This window comes from Leptonychotes weddellii, chromosome 8, assembly GCF_054177405.1.
Source record: "Leptonychotes weddellii isolate Sample4059 chromosome 8, ASM5417740v2, whole genome shotgun sequence".
NCBI lineage: Eukaryota > Metazoa > Chordata > Mammalia > Carnivora > Phocidae > Leptonychotes > Leptonychotes weddellii.
This window is the reverse complement of record NC_138376.1, coordinates 83,168,598-83,185,626: the sequence shown is the minus strand read 5'-3', so window position 1 is coordinate 83,185,626 and position 17,029 is coordinate 83,168,598. Positions and strand designations below refer to the sequence as shown.

General features: G+C 58.7%; 3 protein-coding genes across 11 annotated transcripts in view; 2 read left to right on the top strand and 1 right to left on the bottom strand.

The window, feature by feature from the left end:
- Positions 1-68: 68 nt before the first annotated feature.
- Positions 69-10,792, top strand: MICAL1 (microtubule associated monooxygenase, calponin and LIM domain containing 1). 4 transcript variants are annotated; one of them, XM_081828784.1, is made up of 25 exons: positions 69-195; positions 1,727-2,070; positions 2,165-2,372; positions 2,642-2,746; positions 3,070-3,174; positions 3,330-3,485; positions 3,733-3,833; positions 4,485-4,742; positions 5,027-5,142; positions 5,336-5,462; positions 5,565-5,646; positions 6,164-6,299; positions 6,723-6,925; positions 7,039-7,127; positions 7,250-7,291; positions 7,463-7,546; positions 7,674-7,830; positions 8,114-8,190; positions 8,486-8,762; positions 8,896-8,993; positions 9,283-9,396; positions 9,519-9,612; positions 9,756-9,855; positions 9,958-10,031; positions 10,513-10,792. In XM_081828784.1, exons 2-25 carry the CDS (start codon positions 1,813-1,815, stop codon positions 10,659-10,661), a joined length of 3,210 nt encoding a protein of 1,069 aa, XP_081684910.1. In that variant the 5' UTR covers positions 69-195; positions 1,727-1,812; the 3' UTR covers positions 10,662-10,792. The 4 variants fall into 4 exon arrangements, with proteins under 4 accessions (XP_081684910.1, XP_030879763.2, XP_030879764.2 ...); XM_031023903.2 differs by having other exon boundaries at positions 71-195; positions 1,760-2,070; positions 8,549-8,762; XM_031023904.2 differs by having other exon boundaries at positions 71-195; positions 1,760-2,070.
- Positions 10,793-10,929: 137 nt separating this feature from the next.
- On the bottom strand, positions 10,930-14,380 carry SMPD2 (sphingomyelin phosphodiesterase 2). The gene is made up of 11 exons (XM_006729467.3): positions 14,240-14,380; positions 13,719-14,087; positions 13,399-13,495; positions 13,203-13,279; positions 12,753-12,846; positions 12,520-12,609; positions 12,202-12,284; positions 11,942-12,074; positions 11,745-11,849; positions 11,433-11,586; positions 10,930-11,332 (listed from the first exon to the last, which is right to left on the bottom strand). The coding sequence occupies exons 2-11, from the start codon at positions 13,766-13,768 to the stop codon at positions 10,947-10,949; spliced, it is 1,269 nt and encodes a 422-aa protein (XP_006729530.2). The 5' UTR covers positions 13,769-14,087; positions 14,240-14,380; the 3' UTR covers positions 10,930-10,946.
- A 6-nt stretch (positions 14,381-14,386) lies between these two features.
- PPIL6 (peptidylprolyl isomerase like 6) overlaps positions 14,387-17,029 on the top strand; it is a 33,096-nt gene continuing 30,453 nt past the window's right edge. For 5 of the 6 annotated variants that reach the window (XM_081828788.1, XM_031023906.2, XM_006729465.3 and 2 more), the window contains exon 1: positions 14,387-14,521. In XM_081828788.1, the coding sequence (XP_081684914.1) occupies positions 14,387-14,521 (135 nt within the window). Of the gene's footprint in view, positions 14,609-17,029 lie in introns of all 6 variants that reach the window. The other variant, XM_031023905.2, reaches the window with a different exon arrangement.

Below are 17,029 nucleotides of genomic sequence, written 5' to 3'. Positions count from 1 at the left end.
GGCCCCGCGCGCGGCGCCGAAGCCCACACCCCGCCGAACTCCCCGGCCGGGCGCAGCCGGCGCGCCGCCCCGCGTCCGCCGCTTTCCCTCAGCGTCTCCTTCGGCTCCCCTTCGTCCGCCCCCGCCCTCCCCCACCCGCCTGGTCGGAGACGCCCGCGGGGCGGGAAGCGGCCCTCCCCGCTCGCCGGAGGCCCGGTAAGTCGTCCAGCGGCGCCAGCTGCGCGCCCCCTGGCCGCCGGGGGTGGGGGCGGGGGCTCGCTTCCGGGGAAACGCCGTCCCGGGCGCTCGGGAACTCCTCCTGGCGGGTCCGGCCCGTCTCCCCTCGCCCCCGCCCTGCTCAGCCCCTCTCCAGACTTTCCCGTCCAGAGCGTGGATGTCCACCCCCCGCCCCACTCACCCCGGTGCCAGTGGTCCAGCTCCCTCTCCATCCTTCCACACTGCTCTCCCCCCACCCACCCACCCCGCACATCCTTTGTCCTGGCCTTTCCAGGCTGAGTCGCCCCTCTCTACCCCTTCTCTGAGATCTTCCTCCTTCCATTCCCCGAACCCTCAAGAGAGACCTTTGCCCTTCCTGATGTTCCGGCTGCCCGCATCCAGGTGACCCGCAGCGGGTAACTTTAGTCTCCTCCTCCCTCGGCCCGGCCCGCTGGGCTCCAGCCGGGTCCGGTGGGGTGGCCGAGTGCGCGCGGGGGTCAGCTCCAAGGACCTGTCCCCATCGATGCCACCTAATAACCCCGTGGGCAACCCCGACCTCCGCACCCTCTTATTTCTCCCGGTCCCAGCGTGAGAAGGCCCCCACTCGACACCCCTCAAGTTGCGTGGGGGCTCGAGCGAGGGAGAGGGGCACAAAGGGAGGCCTTGTCTCGGGAGATTCCTGGGAGAGCGCGCCCCGGCGCCCGGGGGGTGGGGTGGGGTGGGGCGTCGCTGCGAGTGGGAGGAAGCTGGGGGGAGCGAACCCAGGCTGTCGCCACCCCCCCCCCACGACCGCTCTCGAGGCCCACCCGAGCAGCCGCCAGTCACAGGGGAAGTGTTCTGACCACAGTGAGTCAGAAATAGACCCAGTCCTCTGTCACCTCAGGCAGTCCAACATCCTCGGGTTGTTTGTTGAGGGGTTTGGGTAGTGGGAACGGGAACCTAGGGAGTTAGAGACGGTCTCCTTCTCCTCAGGAGGCAATCACGGGTTCTAGGGAGGACAGCTTTGCTCCTGGCATGAGACATACGCCACGCTTAGTGGGGCACTGGGGTCCTCGAGGGGTGCCCGCACAGGGAGGTGTGGAGGGAGAGGGGAGAGCAGCTGGGATTGCAGGTATTAGGTCTGTCTCTGTCTGCCAGGCAAGGAAAACTCTCCTCCCGGCTGCCTGCCCTCTCCACGTCTGAGATATTCTGCCATGCCCAGCTTCCGGGGTCCCATCAAGGCAGGGTCGGAATTCCTGTGCCCAGTGCCCCAGAGATGGAGGGGAGCTTGGAGCTCCCTGGACAGGAAAGCTGAGCTGGAGGCTCCCTGTCTTCCCTCCTGCCCCCTATGCCCAAGACTGCTGATTTTTCACTTCCAAATTTGGCAAATTTCACTTGGAGTGGAAGGAAGAGCAGTTGTCTCTGGAGCAGATTGGGAGTGGGCTGGGGGAGAGGAGAGAGCAGAGCCAATCAGGGGTGGACGCAGAGCCCCCTGGGGACACCAGCCTGCTTTCTTCTCCTCCCCATCCTTTTCCTTTCTACCTTTCTCCAGCCTCCTCCCCTTCTCTTCCCTCCTCCTCTCCAGCAGCTGCAGGCCTCTGCTGGGGAGCTCCCTGCCTGGGAGCCTCGGCCGCCTCCATGGCTTCACCCACCTCCACCAACCCAGCGCATGCCCACTTTGAGAGCTTCCTGCAGGCCCAGCTGTGCCAGGATGTGCTGAGCAGCTTCCAGGGGCTATGCGAGGCCCTAGGGCTAGAGCCCGGTGGGGGCCTACCCCAGTACCGCAAGATGAAGGCCCAGCTCAACTACTGGAGTGCCAAGTCGCTGTGGGCCAAGCTGGACAAGCGAGCAGGCCAGCCCGTCTACCAGCAGGGCCGGGCCTGCACCAATACCAAGGTGGACACGCTGCCTGGGACGGGGCTTGGACGGCTGGGGGGAGTCAGAGGAGGGAGACGGGATGCCATGCCCATACTGCCTTGTGTGTTCACAGTGCCTGGTGGTGGGTGCTGGACCCTGTGGGCTGCGGGCTGCTGCGGAGCTGGCCCTGCTGGGGGCCCGTGTGGTGCTGGTGGAGAAGCGCACCAAGTTCTCGCGCCACAACGTGCTGCACCTCTGGCCCTTCACCATCCATGACCTTAGGGCACTTGGCGCCAAGAAGTTCTATGGGCGCTTCTGCACAGGGACCCTGGACCACATCAGTGAGCACCACGTGGTGGCCTAGAGGGGCGGGTGAGCCTGGGCCTACAGACAGGCCAGTGGGGGGCTGCTGGGACCGCCAGGAGGCAGAGGGGACAAGATGCACTTTAGCCAGGTGACCTGCAGGACTCACGTTCCTCATCTGCAAAATGGGCAGTGGACCCGAGGGACCTGTAAGACCTCTTCCAGCTCTGACCGGGAGCCCACTGGTGCTTGGGGGCCCTGTGCTGCGTCCCTGGGGCCCCTGTTCCTAATCTCCTCTCCCTTCCAGGCATCCGGCAGCTTCAGCTGCTTTTGTTGAAAGTGGCATTACTGCTCGGGGTGGAAATTCACTGGGGTGTCACTTTCACCGGCCTCCAGCCCCCTCCCAAAAAGGGTAAGTACCTCTCTGCTCCCCAGACTCCCATCTGCCAAGGATATCTTGGCCCGTGGAAGAAAAAGGGTGGGATTGGGAGTCAACTGAGTCGCCCTTGTGCAACCACACTGAGCCTCATTTTGAGCATCTGTAAAATATGTCCTTCCTTACCTACTTTCCACAGCTGTTTTGAAGGCTTAAGTTGATAGACAATGTGTCATTGCTTGCTAAACTGTCAACTGCAAAGGGCTTCACGCATTTGTTTGTTTCCCTGGCTTGTCCTGGGAATGTACGGGCCCCTTCAGACATCCACACCTTTGTGCCTCTCGCACCTTCTGCCCCAGGGAGTGGCTGGCGTGCCCAGCTCCAGCCCAGCCCCCCAGCCCAACTGGCCAACTATGAATTTGATGTTCTCATCTCTGCTGCCGGAGGTAAATTCGTCCCTGAAGGTGAGTGACCCCTTCCTTCAAAGAAGCCAGCATCTTAGGCTCCTCCTGCGCCCTTCTAGGCTGTTATGCCCCTCATTCTCTTGCCGATACCTGCAGAAGCGCCCATAGAACTTCTTGGCGCCAAGTGCCCTAAGGTCACTTGCCCCCACTTCTAGGCTTCACAGTGCGAGAAATGCGTGGCAAACTGGCCATTGGCATCACGGTCAACTTTGTGAATGGACGCACAGTGGAAGAGACGCAGGTGCCTGAGATCAGCGGCGTGGCCAGGATCTACAACCAGAGCTTCTTCCAGAGTCTGCTCAAAGCCACAGGTCGGGACACCCTCTCACAGGGTCTCCCCTCCCTCCAGCTGACTGTGGGTTGGTTCCTCCCTCTCCCTCCTGGGCCTGGGACAGAGGGCCCATTGTGCCACCAGAACTCCTGGGCCCCTGTGTAGGGGGCACCCACCGCAGTCTAAGCTGTGACCCCAGCTCTCAGAGGTCAGGCACGGCTGGGTGTTTGGAGAGGTGACACAGAATGAGGAGGAGACGCATCTCCCCCCTGGTGGTGTCCCCGCAGGCATTGATCTGGAGAACATCGTGTACTATAAGGATGACACCCACTACTTTGTGATGACAGCCAAGAAGCAGTGCCTGCTGCGGCTGGGGGTGCTGCGTCAGGTGGGGCCCGGGCCCGGGCAGGGAGGGAGGGGCTGGGCGGTGGGCCCTGCGAGGTGGAGGCCAGCCCTGGACACAGTGTCTCCCCCTGGTGTGGAGGGAGCCTGTCCTCTTCTGCCGTTGCCCTGACATTTTCTCCACCTCAGCAAGCCCTTCTCCCCTGGGGTTTACAGGACAACCTGAACCATATTCTGGGCTAAACACCTGCTACCAGCCACAGAGCTACGTATGTAAGCTCCACGAGGGCAGGGGTTTTGTCTCTTTGCCCTTTTTGCTTGCTGAAGATGCCCCGCACCTAGAATGGTACCTGGTGCGTAGTCAGCACCTGGTAAATATTTGCTGAACGAACTAGTTGAAAACCTACTATGTGCTAGGTATTGTGATGAGAACTTTACGTGCATTTTCTCACCTGAATTCTCATGAATACCTCGGGGAGTTAGGTATGTCATCTCTAAATGATGGGGAAACTGAGGCTGAGAAGTTCAGGTCTTATCCAAAACAAGTGCACAGTAACACTAATGGAACTGGGCCTTGGGGGCGGGGAGCCCCAGCAGCAGGGGGAGTGCTGAGGAAGCGGCTGGAGGATGGGAGGCAGGATGTTCAGATTCTAGTCCAGCCCAGTTACCCTGCTGGTTCTGCTCTGTTGGCTTGTAGGACTGGCCGGAGATTGACCGGCTGTTGAGCAGCGCCAATGTGGTGCCCGAGGCTCTGCAGCGCTTCGTCCGGGCAGCTGCTGACTTCGCCACCCACGGCAAGCTCGGGAAGCTGGAGTTTGCCCGGGACGCCCACGGGCGGCCTGACATCTCTGCCTTTGATTTCACAAGCATGATGCGGGCAGAGAGTTCTGCTCGAGTGCAGGAGAAGCACGGCGCCCGCCTGCTGCTGGGGCTGGTGGGGGACTGCCTGGTGGAGGTGAGGGGGCCAGGGCTCCCTGAATGGGGGGGGGAGAGGTTGAGCTTTCTGGGGCTTCCAGAAACGGGAACTCCTTGTAAAGAGGTGCAGGGGTTCCATGGTTGGGGGGAGGAAGGTTGCCTCCTAGGAAGGAGGGGGTGAAAAGGTTTGCTGGTTGTGGGGAGGAGCTGAGGGCTGCTTGGTGTGGTGTGGGGCCCCCCTCAGCTATGATTTTGGGGGCATCAGGGCTTGGGCACTCCTGTTGGACTCTCACTGAACTGTTCCCTATCTTTTTGCCCCTGCAGCCCTTCTGGCCCCTGGGCACTGGCGTGGCTCGGGGCTTCTTGGCAGCCTTTGATGCCGCCTGGATGGTGAAGCGGTGGGCAGAGGGTGCTGGGCCCCTAGAAGTGTTGGCCGAGCGGTGAGGCCCGAGTTGGGGGGTGGGGAGGGCAGGGCTAGAAACAGGACAAGGATCAGGAAGAGGGTGGGGGGTTCTGGGTGAATAGATGGGGGGCATGGGTGAAAGAATCCAGGAAGGCCTGGCAGTTCTCGAGGGGTGGGTGCTGACGGGTGCCCTCCCACACGAGCCCCTGCCCTCGCACTTACTCCCTCAGGGAGAGCTTGTACCAGCTCCTCTCACAGACCTCCCCAGAAAACATGCACCGCAACGTGGCGCAGTACGGGCTGGACCCAGCCACCCGCTACCCCACCCTGAACCTCCGGGCGGTGACTCCCAATCAGGTCAGACCCCCTGGCACCCACCGGACTCCCCAGGGCAGGCCCCTACCCAGGGGCTGAGGCGGGTGGTCAGCCTGCCTGGAGACCTGAAAGGGGCCGCCTTAGGTACGAGACCTGTATGACGTGGCAGCCAAGGAGCCTGTGAGGACGAACAGCGACAAGATAGACGGCGGAAATCCAGCCATGGGTGAGCAAGCCTTCCTCGGCAGGGGGTGGGGGGGTTGCCCAAAATATTCGCCACCCAGTGTGGCGCCAGCACCAGCCACAGGCACAGCGGCAGCCCCTGGCTGGAGGGTGGATGGTGGGCAAGTCCGGGGCCTCCAGGAGGTGCCGGGGCAGCGGAGCGCCGAGCGGGGCCCATCCGTGCGCCCGATGCGTGTCGCCACCCCCCCCCCAGAGCCCTCCCAGCCTTGCAGGCCGCAGACCCGCCCTCCCTTTGAGCCTCCGGGCCTCCCCGTCCCTCGGTTCACAGCCTCCTGCCCTCTTCTGGCTAGCAGTGCTACCACTTGACTCGTTCGTCCACTTTATTCCAGGAGACAACTGGGATGAAGGCAGTGCTGCTCAGGGAGCACTGAGTTGGTGCCCCTGTAGGGATGGGCCCTGCCTCTCCCCCCCCCGCCCCCCCAGACTGAGCCCCGGGCACTGGGCGCGCTTGGAGCTGGCGCCCCGGGGTGCAGCACAGCCTCCTCTCTCGGGCTCGGCAGGCAGCCAGGAGTTGTTGCGCTGGTGCCAGGAGCAGACCGCTGGGTACCCGGGCGTCCACGTCACCGACCTGTCCTCCTCCTGGGCTGACGGGCGGGCCCTGTGCGCCCTGCTGCACCGGCTGCGGCCCGGCCTGCTGTGAGTTCAGATCAGGCTCAGCAGTCCCTGGCAGGCCACACCTCTCTCGTGCCTCTGCCCCCTCCCCCCACCTCCAGCAGCAGGGACTGGGGCGGGGGCGGGGGGGGGCACTGTGTAGGGGTCACCCCCGGTTGAGGGCACCAGTGCCATCACTTGCTGGTAGTCTTTGTGCCCAAGTCACTGCCCCTCCCTGAGTCTTGTGGGAGTCAGATGCATTCAGTAGGGAGCCCCCCAAGGCCAGAAAGTTGTCGGTGGGCGGGTGGGGAGCCGGGGGGGTGGGTGTATAGCAGAGCATAAACCCCTCATGCCCTGTCCTCCCTTGGGCCCCACCAGCCCCTGCCCGCTGCTCACTCCTCATCCTCTCCCCCTTCAGTGGGGTCAGGTGCTGGTCTCGCATTGGCTTTTCTCCCCGACACCCCACAGGGAACCCTCAGAGCTGCAAGGGCTGGGGGCCCTGGAAGCCACTGCTTGGGCACTAAAGATGGCGGAGTATGAGCTGGGCATCACGCCCATGCTGTCCGCAAAGGCGGTGGTGGCAGGGAGCGACCCACTGGGCCTCATCGCATACCTCAGCCACTTCCATAGCACCTTCAAGAACGTGCCCCACAGCCCAGGTGGCCTGGAGGGTAGGTGCGGGGGAGGGACAGCTGGGAGCGGCACCCCGGGGCTGGGCCGTGGCTGTCCGTTCAGGACATACAGCACTGATTCGCCACCCACTTGGACACCCGCCCCCCCGCAGGCCCTGCCAGCCAAGGCTTTCCCGGGACCCCCAGTGCTGTGCTATTCCTTGGCAAACTGCAGAGGACCCTGCAACGGACCCGGGCCCAGGTGGCGAGTCTGGGCAGGGTTGGAGCTGGGCAGTGGGGGTCCCTGGGGTGATGGGGAGGACATTCCTAATGGGAGTAGGGCTGTAGCTCAGAGCCCCATGCCGAGTGTAGGACTTGTTGCAGGAAAATGGGGAGGATACTGGTGGCAAGAAGCTGCGCCTGGAGGTAAATGCATGTAGGGCTGCAGAGGCCCCTGCTCTTTCCTGCATCCTGTAACCCCCCTATCCAGGTTCCCTTCCTGGCTCACTTCTTTCAGATTTTTCTGTTCTGCACACATAGCCACTCTCCAGCCCCTCCTGCTCCTCCACCTCCCTCCCTGAACACTTACCTCCTTAGGTAGAGGCTAAGACCCCAAGTACTGAGGAGCCACCTGTCCCGGAGTCTGGTGTACCCCCGACACCCCCATCCCAACACCAGGAGGTGAGAAAGTGGGCCCTGTCTGCAGACAGAGGCCTGGGGAGGGCAAGAAGGGGTGTTTCAAGGAGGAGGACGATCTTTGCCACTGGCCTTGACTCCAGCGGACCCTGTGGTCTGGGGGTTGGTGCAGGCTGGTGCCGGGGACCTGTGTGCACTCTGTGGGGAACACCTCTACGTCCTGGAACGCTCCTGTGCCGATGGCCGTTTCTTTCACCGGAGCTGCTTCCGCTGCCACAGCTGTGAGGCCATGCTGTGGCCCGGTGGCTACAGGCAGCACCCAGGAGACGGTAAGTGGGCCTGGCCGTCGGGGGGCAAGGAACTTGAAACTGGAGGGCAACTGGGGTCCGGGGCACAAGGTGGCAACAGGCGCAAGATGGCACTCTCTTGCCCTGAGTTCAAGGTCTTCTCTGTCCCCTCCAAATCCCCAAATGTGGGGCTAAGGAACCAGGAGGCCAGCAGAAATTCACCTGCGAATCAAGTCCTGTCACCCCTGCCCTCGCTGATAAACGGAGTATCTGGGCATCGGGCTGCCTACGGCTCATGTCTTCTCCCCTCCTCCACCCTGCCCAGGACACTTCTACTGCCTCCAGCACCTGCCCCAGACAGGTCCCAAAGAGGATGGCACTGACCCCTGCCCTGAGAGTCAGGTAAAAACTATGAAACTGTGTGTTGGGGTGTGGGCAAGAGTAAAGGGGTCTCTCCAAGCCCAGCAGACTTTGCTGGGGTTAACTGAATGTTCTCCTTTGGAAGGAAAGCTCCATGAAGGCAGAGATTTTTCTTACCGATGTATCTCAAGTGTGTCGAACGCTGCCTAACACTGTTCAGTAAACGGCATCAGTGAATGAATACATGGGTGAATACAGGGTCCACATTTGTCTAAAAGGGCAGCCTCGGCCCCACAATGGGCAGGTCACTGACCAGACTACATGGTGGCTTTTCCAGGACGTCCCCACACCGGATGAAAATAGCATGCCATCGGGGCCCTCAACTTCTGTCGTCCCCCAGGAGGGGACCAGTCCTGTCCCAAACCCCAGCCAGCCTACCCGCCGGCTGATCCGCCTCTCCAGCCCAGAACGCCAGCGGCTGTCCTCCCTTAATCTGACCCCTGACCCGGAACTGGAGCCTCCACCCAAGCCTCCCCGCAGCTGCTCGGCCTTGGCCCGCCAGGCCCTGGAGGGCAGCTTTGTAGGTTGGGGAATGCCAGTCCAGAGCTCTCAAGGTACCTGCTTTGCCCAGACGTGCTCACCCAGGGTGGGGATGCAGTGAGTGGTACTGGGATTCCTGAAAAGGGGAATGCTGGGGAATGGAAAGGGAGGCCGTGGGGCCCAGGCCCTGTCTACTCCTCTGTGCAGTTGTGACCATGGAGGAGGAGCAGGAACAGAGTCCCTCCTCCAGTGAGGAGGAAAAGGAAGCAGAGGAAACCGTGGCTTTGCACTCAGACACGGAGGAGGTGAGAAGGAACCTGGCCACCTATCCCGCTGAAGCCAGCACACATCCTCTAAATATGCCTCACTGCCCACCACAGGAAAAACCTATAGAATGCTCCCTCCTCTGAGCCTGTCTCTCAGAATGTCTTCTCACCCAGTCTGACTCAGGTCTCTAAGCCTGTCTTTCTACCAGAACTTACCCTGTATCTCCAGCCCAGGAAGCTTTGACCCCTTCCAAACAGAGCTTCCCCAGCCCCTATCCAACGGCGTGGGGGTGGGGGGGGCAGGCTGACTGGCCTGACCCTGCCATAGGCTCTGCTGACCTTGGCCAAGAACTCAGGCACCATGAGCAAGTACCCAACATGGCGTCGGACTCTGTTGCGCCGCGCTAGGGAGGAGGAGATGAAGCGGTTCTGCAAGGCCCAGGTGAGGTCTACGGGTTCGCGGTTCTGATGGGGTCAGAGTTCTGACGCGGGATCGGGGTTTCTCCAGAGCTCTGTACTTGAGCAGTCCAGAGACTCCTGGGCCTTCTGTCTTGTGCCCCTCAGGCTGTCCAGCGGCGACTAAATGAAATTGAGACTGCTCTAGGGGAGCTGGAGGCTGAGGGCATGAAGGTGGAGCTGGCCTTGAGAAGCCAGAGCAGTGAGTAAAGACAGGAGGGACAAGCTACGACATCCCTCCGCCTCCCAGCACTCCCTCAAACCACCAGACTCTGCCCCAGCAGGCTCCACTCCTCATGCTCCTGACACCTCTGACCCCCCTCGCCCATTCCTCCTTCCTGTCAGGATCCCCAGAACAGCACAAGGCACTGGGGCTGGAACAGCTGCTACAGCTCGTTCAGAAGAAAAACAGCCTACTGGCGGAGGAAGCTGAGCTCATGCTCACGTAAGGGGCAGGGGGTGGTGACGGTTGGCACCGGAGCCAGACCCCAGCTGGGTCCTCGGGCACCCTGGACAGCTGTGACTCTTCAACTCCTGCCCTCCACAGGGTGAAAGAGCTGAACCTGCAGGAGGAACAGTGGCAGCTGGACCAGGAGCTACGAAGCTACGTAAACCAGGAAGGTAGGTGGGCCATACACACAGCCTCATGACCTCAGATACTGACCAAGCACATGGTCCTCTAGTCCGAGTGCCTCTGAGGCATTTCAGGAGGAAGCCAGAGAATGGGGCTCCAAGCCCCTACTTTGCCTTCAGTTCAGTCAGGGCTGCACAGCTGGGCTTTTACGTTAAGATTCCTTACTTTAAAAATGGTGCTGCTGCTGGGGCGCCTGGCTGGCTCAGCTGGAAGACCGTGTGACCCTTGATCTCAAGGTCATGATTTCAAGCCCCATGCTGGGCATAGAAATTGCACATATATCGTACGTATCATCAATCTAGACTAAAATAAAAATGGTGCTAGCAAACCACCGGTGTGGACAGACCCAATTTTACAGATGAGGAAACAAAGCCCAAATTGTGGAAGTCACATAGGCTGGGATTAAGCTGTGCCTTTCCTGCCTCCCTGCCCAAGTCCCTGTTCTCTAAGCTTTGTTGTCTTCTTCAGGAGCCCTAAAGACCCCTGCCGATCGGCAGGCTGAGGACCAGCTCCTGAAGAAGCTGGTGGATGTGGTGAACCAGCGAGATGAACTTATCCGCTTCCAGGAGGAACGCAGGCTCAGTGAGCTGGCCTTGGAGCCGGGGGCCCAGGGCTAAAAGAGGATGGGCTGCCTGCCCTCTAAGATCCCTACACGGAAAACCACCTCACCCCAGGACTGTGCTACCCTGCTCCTCTGGTCTGCCTGGGAGGAGGCCTCACTGTTTACAATAAAAATGTTTCTGCCACAGACAGGGCTTAGGCTGCCTGCAGGTGGGAGGCAGGGTGTGCAGGGAGGGTAGACATGTAGGAGCTTAGCCATCTATATTATGACAGTCACAATGACCCTTGGCCCCAATCACTGCCTCTACAAGGAAAAGGCAGAGCCACAAAAGTGTCAAACTTTATTGTTCCTCAGTTCCATCCCCCTCCTGCTGCAGGAGCAGGGCTGGCAGAGACTCTGTGCCCAGATTCTGGGCCTCCCTTGCCCTTCCCAGCACATGCTGGAGCTCAGCCCGAGCCCCAGACAAGCCCTTGGCCTCCTGCATGTGGAAGACGTAGACCGCCCCTGCCCCCAGCAGCAGTCCCACACTGGGAGTCCAGAGTAGTATGGCAACCTCCCTCACCCCTCCTCCAGCTGCCAAGGCGCACAGCAAGGCCAGGAGCAGCAGCCCTAGACCAATCACGTAGCCGGCGAAAGTGGCCCACCAGCGAGCTTGAGCCACGCCCAGGTCCAGCTCTATCCAGGCCTCCTTTAATATACTGACCAACCGTGACCTTTCTGCTGGTCCTAGAATAAAGCAGGGCAGTGGGGCAGGAGAGAGCGGGTCAGAGTGGAGGGGCTGCCTTGTGGTGGGGAGGGACCCCGGGAGAGGGTGGGGGTGACTTACCATGAGTAGGGCTGGGGGTGTGCTGGGGGGGGCTGTGTCTCACACAAAGAGTAGCCATCAGGGCCTCATGATCAGAGAGGGGGGTGCCACTGTGAGGGTCGTGGCCTGTAGTGGTTCTAAGAGTCTTACAGGAGACGTAAAAGCCAGAAACCGCCTAGGAAAAGTCAGGGCCAGAGAGAAACATCTTTGAGGGCCTCCTCCCATTCTCCAGCCATCAGTGACTAGACTAGACTAGCTGGACGAAAGATGAGCACAAGCTGGTGAAAGACAGAGACATGGTGGGTGAAGACACACTGAGGGAACAGGCCTGACCTTATACAGCACGTAGTCAATGCGGATGCCAAACGGAAATAGCTCTAGCTCCCGCTGGTTGACGTAGCAGTTCTCAGGCAGCATGGTGCAGCCTTCTTCAGAGCCCTAAGTGAATAGATGGTTCATGCTAGGACGTAGGGGAGAAAGAGGAGAGAAGCTGAGGGTGTAGGCATGGAAATAATCAGGCGGGTTCTCACTTTGAAATCCCGGGTCTCGAGGTAGGCATCATGCAGCCCTGTCCACTCCTTCAGCAGGCGGCAGCCCAGGTCCTTCGGGTGCAAGTTGAGGTCGCCACACAACAGAATCACATCGGCCTTCTTGGATGTGTGGCTGGGGAACCAGGTTGGTGAGGCAGGAGTTCTTCCCCAACCGGCTCTGCCCTCCTTTAAGTGGTGCCCTGACCACCCCTCAACCCCTGGCCCATCCCACTTCCCCTGCCAAGCCCAGGCTCACACACTGGATGAACTGGGCCAGTTCCCAAGCTTGGGCCACACGATGTGTTAGGTAGATGTCCTTCTGTCGATTGTACTCGGCATGGAGCTGAGCAAAACAGGTGAGGTTATAGCAGATGAGACTGACGGTCCCTATCTGAGGGTCTAAATCATGCTTGTGTCTGTCACTTGGCATGATACTTGGTTAAAAAATGGGCCAACCTTGCCCAGTAACCTTGGGAGATCCTGGCCCCAAGCTCACCCTCAGGCAGCCCAAGTAGAGGAGGCCCATCTCTCCCTCCCAGAACCAGGCCGCCTATCCCAGCCCTGCCAGCTTCACTCACGTGGGTCACATAGGCATTGAGCACCAGTCCACTTAGATGGAGCACCAGCAGCCCCACAGCCTTCCCGCAGAACCAATCTCCATGATGGATCTGCAGGCAGGAGGGAGCAGGAACTCAGGGCATGGCCACCCTCTTTCTGCCCACCCCCTGCAGCCCGGGGAAGGCTGCCTCCTTTACCATGTGTTACTGGGGGGTGGGAAAGGGAGGAGGAAGAAATCTGACATAAGGCTTACCATGTAGGGGTAGCCATTGAGGGTGTAGACGTGCTGGGTGAATTCCTGGATAGGATGTTTGGAGAAGACGCAGAGACCACTGCCGATGACACCACTGCAAACCAAGTCCTGATTAACGGGCAGAAAAGCAGAAAGAGAAAGACCCAGCCTTCCCCTCCCTCCTCTCCCAGCTGTATCAGCTACTTTTTATCTCAGTTTTGTTGCTGAGATCAGCACCAGAGCAAAGCTCAAAGCAAGAGTCTCCGTGGGACGACAGAGTGACTTGATAAGGCTTGGGATGGGCTGAAGAGCGCGCATCTTCCCGGTTCCACCTACTCTTGCACCCACACCCAGAGGAGAGGGCTCTGGGAAAGAGGAAGGAGGATGCGGGCAGGATAGGGAAGGGCTGGTAGGACCGAAAGCTTCCCGATCTGAGAACAAGCTTCCAGACGGGTTAGGTAGGCTTCTCACCTACTGAAATAGTGTGCAGCTGGGTAGGTGGGCAACAGCTTCTGTCTCAGGTAATGGAAGTCCTGCTCACTCCACACCTGAGGGAAGAGGCGAGGATGCTTGCCTGCCCGCCCCCCGGGAAACGTCCCCTCCTGCGCCCCCAGCCGCCCCCGACCCCGTCCCAGTCAGGGTTCCACACCAGTTCCACACTGCCCACCTCCTCCAGGAGAGCTAGGTCGAAGCTCTCCATGTTCAGAAAGTCTCCCAGGCGCTTCATGCGGTCGGCCCGGTGCTTGCTCAGGTAGGGAATGCCCCTGAGGACGAGAAGGGCCAGGCAAGGTGATGGCTGGAGGCGCTGCGCTCTCCGTGCACCGCGGGAGCCGGGGCCGGTGTGGGCCTGGAGGTGTGGGTGCCCCCCGCCCCCGGAGACTGGAGGACAGGGTAGAGCCGTGGCCCGGATGTGAGGGAGGCTTCCGTCCTCTGGCTGTGGGTGCGAATGGAGCTGTGGCCCCGGACCCACCCCGCGGGCGCTCTCACCAGCAGTTGAGGTTAAAGATCCTCAGTCGCAGAGAGAAGTTGGGCTTCATGGCGAGCGATCTCCGCAGGCGTTGGACAACACCGCCTCCCCGGCGACGGCTGCGGCTGGAAGCGGTGCGGACTGGCGGCGCCTCCTCCCGGGGCCGTGCGCACAGGTGGTCGGCCCCGCCCCCGTGCTCCCCGGAAGGCCCCGGCCTCCCAGCCCGCGCGGCTCAGGCCCTGGGCGGAGTCCGACTCCGCGTTGCACGGGCTACCAGCCCACTGCCCCCTCCTTCCCCCGCCCCCCCCGCAACTGGCTGCCCGCCAAGCCGGAAAAGCGATCTACTGCGAAATCTGGCGCTGCCGGGAGACGAGGGCCGCGCGGCGTCCCTGTAGGGGGGATACCAGAGGGGGTTCGGGTGGGCTGCCAGCCGGGCCGAGGCACGCGGGGCTTCGGCGGAGCTCCCCGTTCCTTTTCGCAGAAGCTCCGTCCCCCGGCCACGGCCGCCCGCGCGCCCTCTCCCGCCTCTCGCCCGGCTCACCAGCAACAGGCGCAAAGTTGAGAGAAGACCCGGCCGTCGCCGCCGGCCCACTCGCGTCCTTCCTCCCAGCTGCAGACGGGGGCGGAGCCGCGCGGTTGCCCCGGCGACGCGCAGTGTTTGTGCTCGGAGCAGTCCCCCAGCGCCGCCATGGCGAGCCCGAAGCAGTGCCGGCCAAGGTCGGCCAGGTGCCGCTCGCAGTCGCCGCCCGAGCAGCCGCTGCAGGTGAAGGTGGTGGGGCTCTTCAAAAGCTCCAGCTTTCAGATTGCGAAGAGCGCTGCTGAGGTAACCGCGAGAAAACCACACGTGCGGGTGGCCCTTCCGGTTTCCCGGTCTCGCGCCTCCTGGTGACAGAGGTCGATGTTCCGGGAGGTAGGGATGTGTCCCGTCCGAGTAGGCTCTGTCTGTACTTCCCAGGGGGCAGGGTCGTCGGCTGGACGTTCCACTTCGAGAAGGGCTACCTTTAAAGCGGGATCGGAGCGAAGGAAAAGTTCAGAACCTTGCTGGGTGAGGGAGGGTAATTCCCCCCTCTAGATATCCACCTATTTTATTTCCACATCAATTTTTACTTGCGTTATGGATTTTAAAAATTCATGAAAAAATATTTAGGAAGAAGTGATACCGTATAACTACTGATTTTTGTTTGTTTCTTTTTACGAACTCCCTCCCTAGGTGATTTTTGGAAACTTCATTTGGGAAGTTTTTTGGGTCCCCCTCTAAATTTTCTCTAGCATTTACTGCATTCCAATCGAATTAGGTTTGTTTTTTTTTTTTCAATATTTTATTTATTTATTTGACTGAGAGACACAGCGAGAGAGGGAACACAAGCAGGGGGAGTGGGAGAGCAAGAAGCAGGCTTCGTGCAGAGCAGGGAGCCCGATGCGGGGCTCGATCCCAGGACCCTGGGACCATGACCTGAGCCGAAGGCAGACGCTCAACGACTGAGCCACCCAGGTGCCCCTCGAATTAGGTTCTTAAGGGATTCTCAACAAATGACCTACAAGTGCTTTGGAGAATCCAGGTATTTCTTTGTAAACACACGGAACGCTATAAAAGGAAAAACACTTTAAGCAACTGGGGAACCTTGGCCAGGTCCGCCGTGGTGCAGCACACATACTACCCAAATGCAGGAGAAATGCAGAATTCAGCACATCTTTGGGGTTTACTCCGGGAATGCTACTGTTAAGATTATGCCAAAATTCTTTCCTTCAAAACCCCACCAGACTCTAGGACCATGCCCTGTCCATGTTTGTGTACCCCAAACCATCCAGCTGGATACCTGACACAAAATGTTCTCAAATAGAAGAAATCTTAAGCAATTCCTGCCTTCCTGCCGGCTCTAAATCCGCAGAGTTAAAGAAAAGTTTGTAATTATATCAAGTGAAGAAATAAACTGTCGACCTTAAAAGTAAAACAGTTATTTTACCAGCAAAATGGGTTTATTTGATAATAGCATAGGAATAGCAATTTGGGACATAGAAGCGATGGCAAACCAAAGGCAATCTGGGAGATCAAACGACAGGTACATTATAGAGAAAAGGAGGACGCTGGGAGGGGTTGCTCTGAAGAAAACTCCACTGATAGAAAGTGAGAGTTCAGGGTGGTGAAAGTCTCACTGGCTGATTGTGGTATTGGCTGTGCTTGTTGCTTAGCAAGGAGACATTCTCCTTTCCTTCTGCTGGAGGAGTAAAATAGACTTACTCCTGTTGGGAATACAAGGTTTGTCTCTTCCTGACCTGCTGGGGTCTGCAATTGAGGAGCGGTGGTGGTAAAGCATGAGAGCTCCCCCTTCTGGCCTCCCGACTCCATTTTAAGTGAGGTTTCCTTTGCTCAGTTTCACAGTAACTAATTTGTGAAACAGGTGAAGTTTACATCAAGAGGAAGAGAACAAGCAATGTCTTTGAAAACGATACATGGATCATCAAAATAAGTAGAAATTATGGGCTGTTAGCTGGGCTGATGGGATCTATAAAGTTTATGGCTCAAGTTGTATTTAAGGAATTTTTATACCTTGTTTTTCTTTAGCTCCTTCTCTGAGGGCACATGTTTTTTGTGCCTGCTCCACACTGTAGAGAAGGTGTTGGCAATTTTTTTCTGTAAAGCCTAGATGTTAAATTATTAGGTCTTCAGGGCCATAGGCTCTCAGTCACGACTACTAGACTGTGTCCTTGTACAAAAGTGGCCACAGACAATATGTAAATGAATGGTGGTTTAACAATAAAACTTAATTATAAATACTGAAATTTGACTTGCATATAATTTCACATGACACGAAAGATGATTCTTTTTTCTTTTTCAACTGCTTAAAATCTAAAAATTCTTCTTAGCTTTCAAGTCTTAGGAAAACAGGCAGATTTGGCCTGCTGGCCACAGTTTGCCAACCCCTGTTGTAGAAGATGCTAAGTCAAGAAAACAATGTCTTTGTTACATTAGTAATGTTAATTTTCCCTTTCTTGAGCTTTTGCCTACTGTAGCTCTATTTGAATATGAAAACCTATCAGTGTAAATTGAGTTAGTTCGACCTTAATAAAGGATATGGCTTTGAATAATTTCTCAACATGATCCTTTGGTAAGCAATCCTGAATACCTAATTTACTGTCGGAGATTTAGATTTGTGAAGAGTATTACATAGATTCTAATTTGGATGTAGTCCATTCTAGACACTAACTTATGAAGAAAGTATGATGATGCTTAATTTGAAAACTGTTGGGCTTATTAGTTATCCCAGATGGTGGGGGGGGGGGGGGGGGGGGGGGGGGGGGGGGGGGGGGGGGGGGGGGGGGGGGGGGGGGG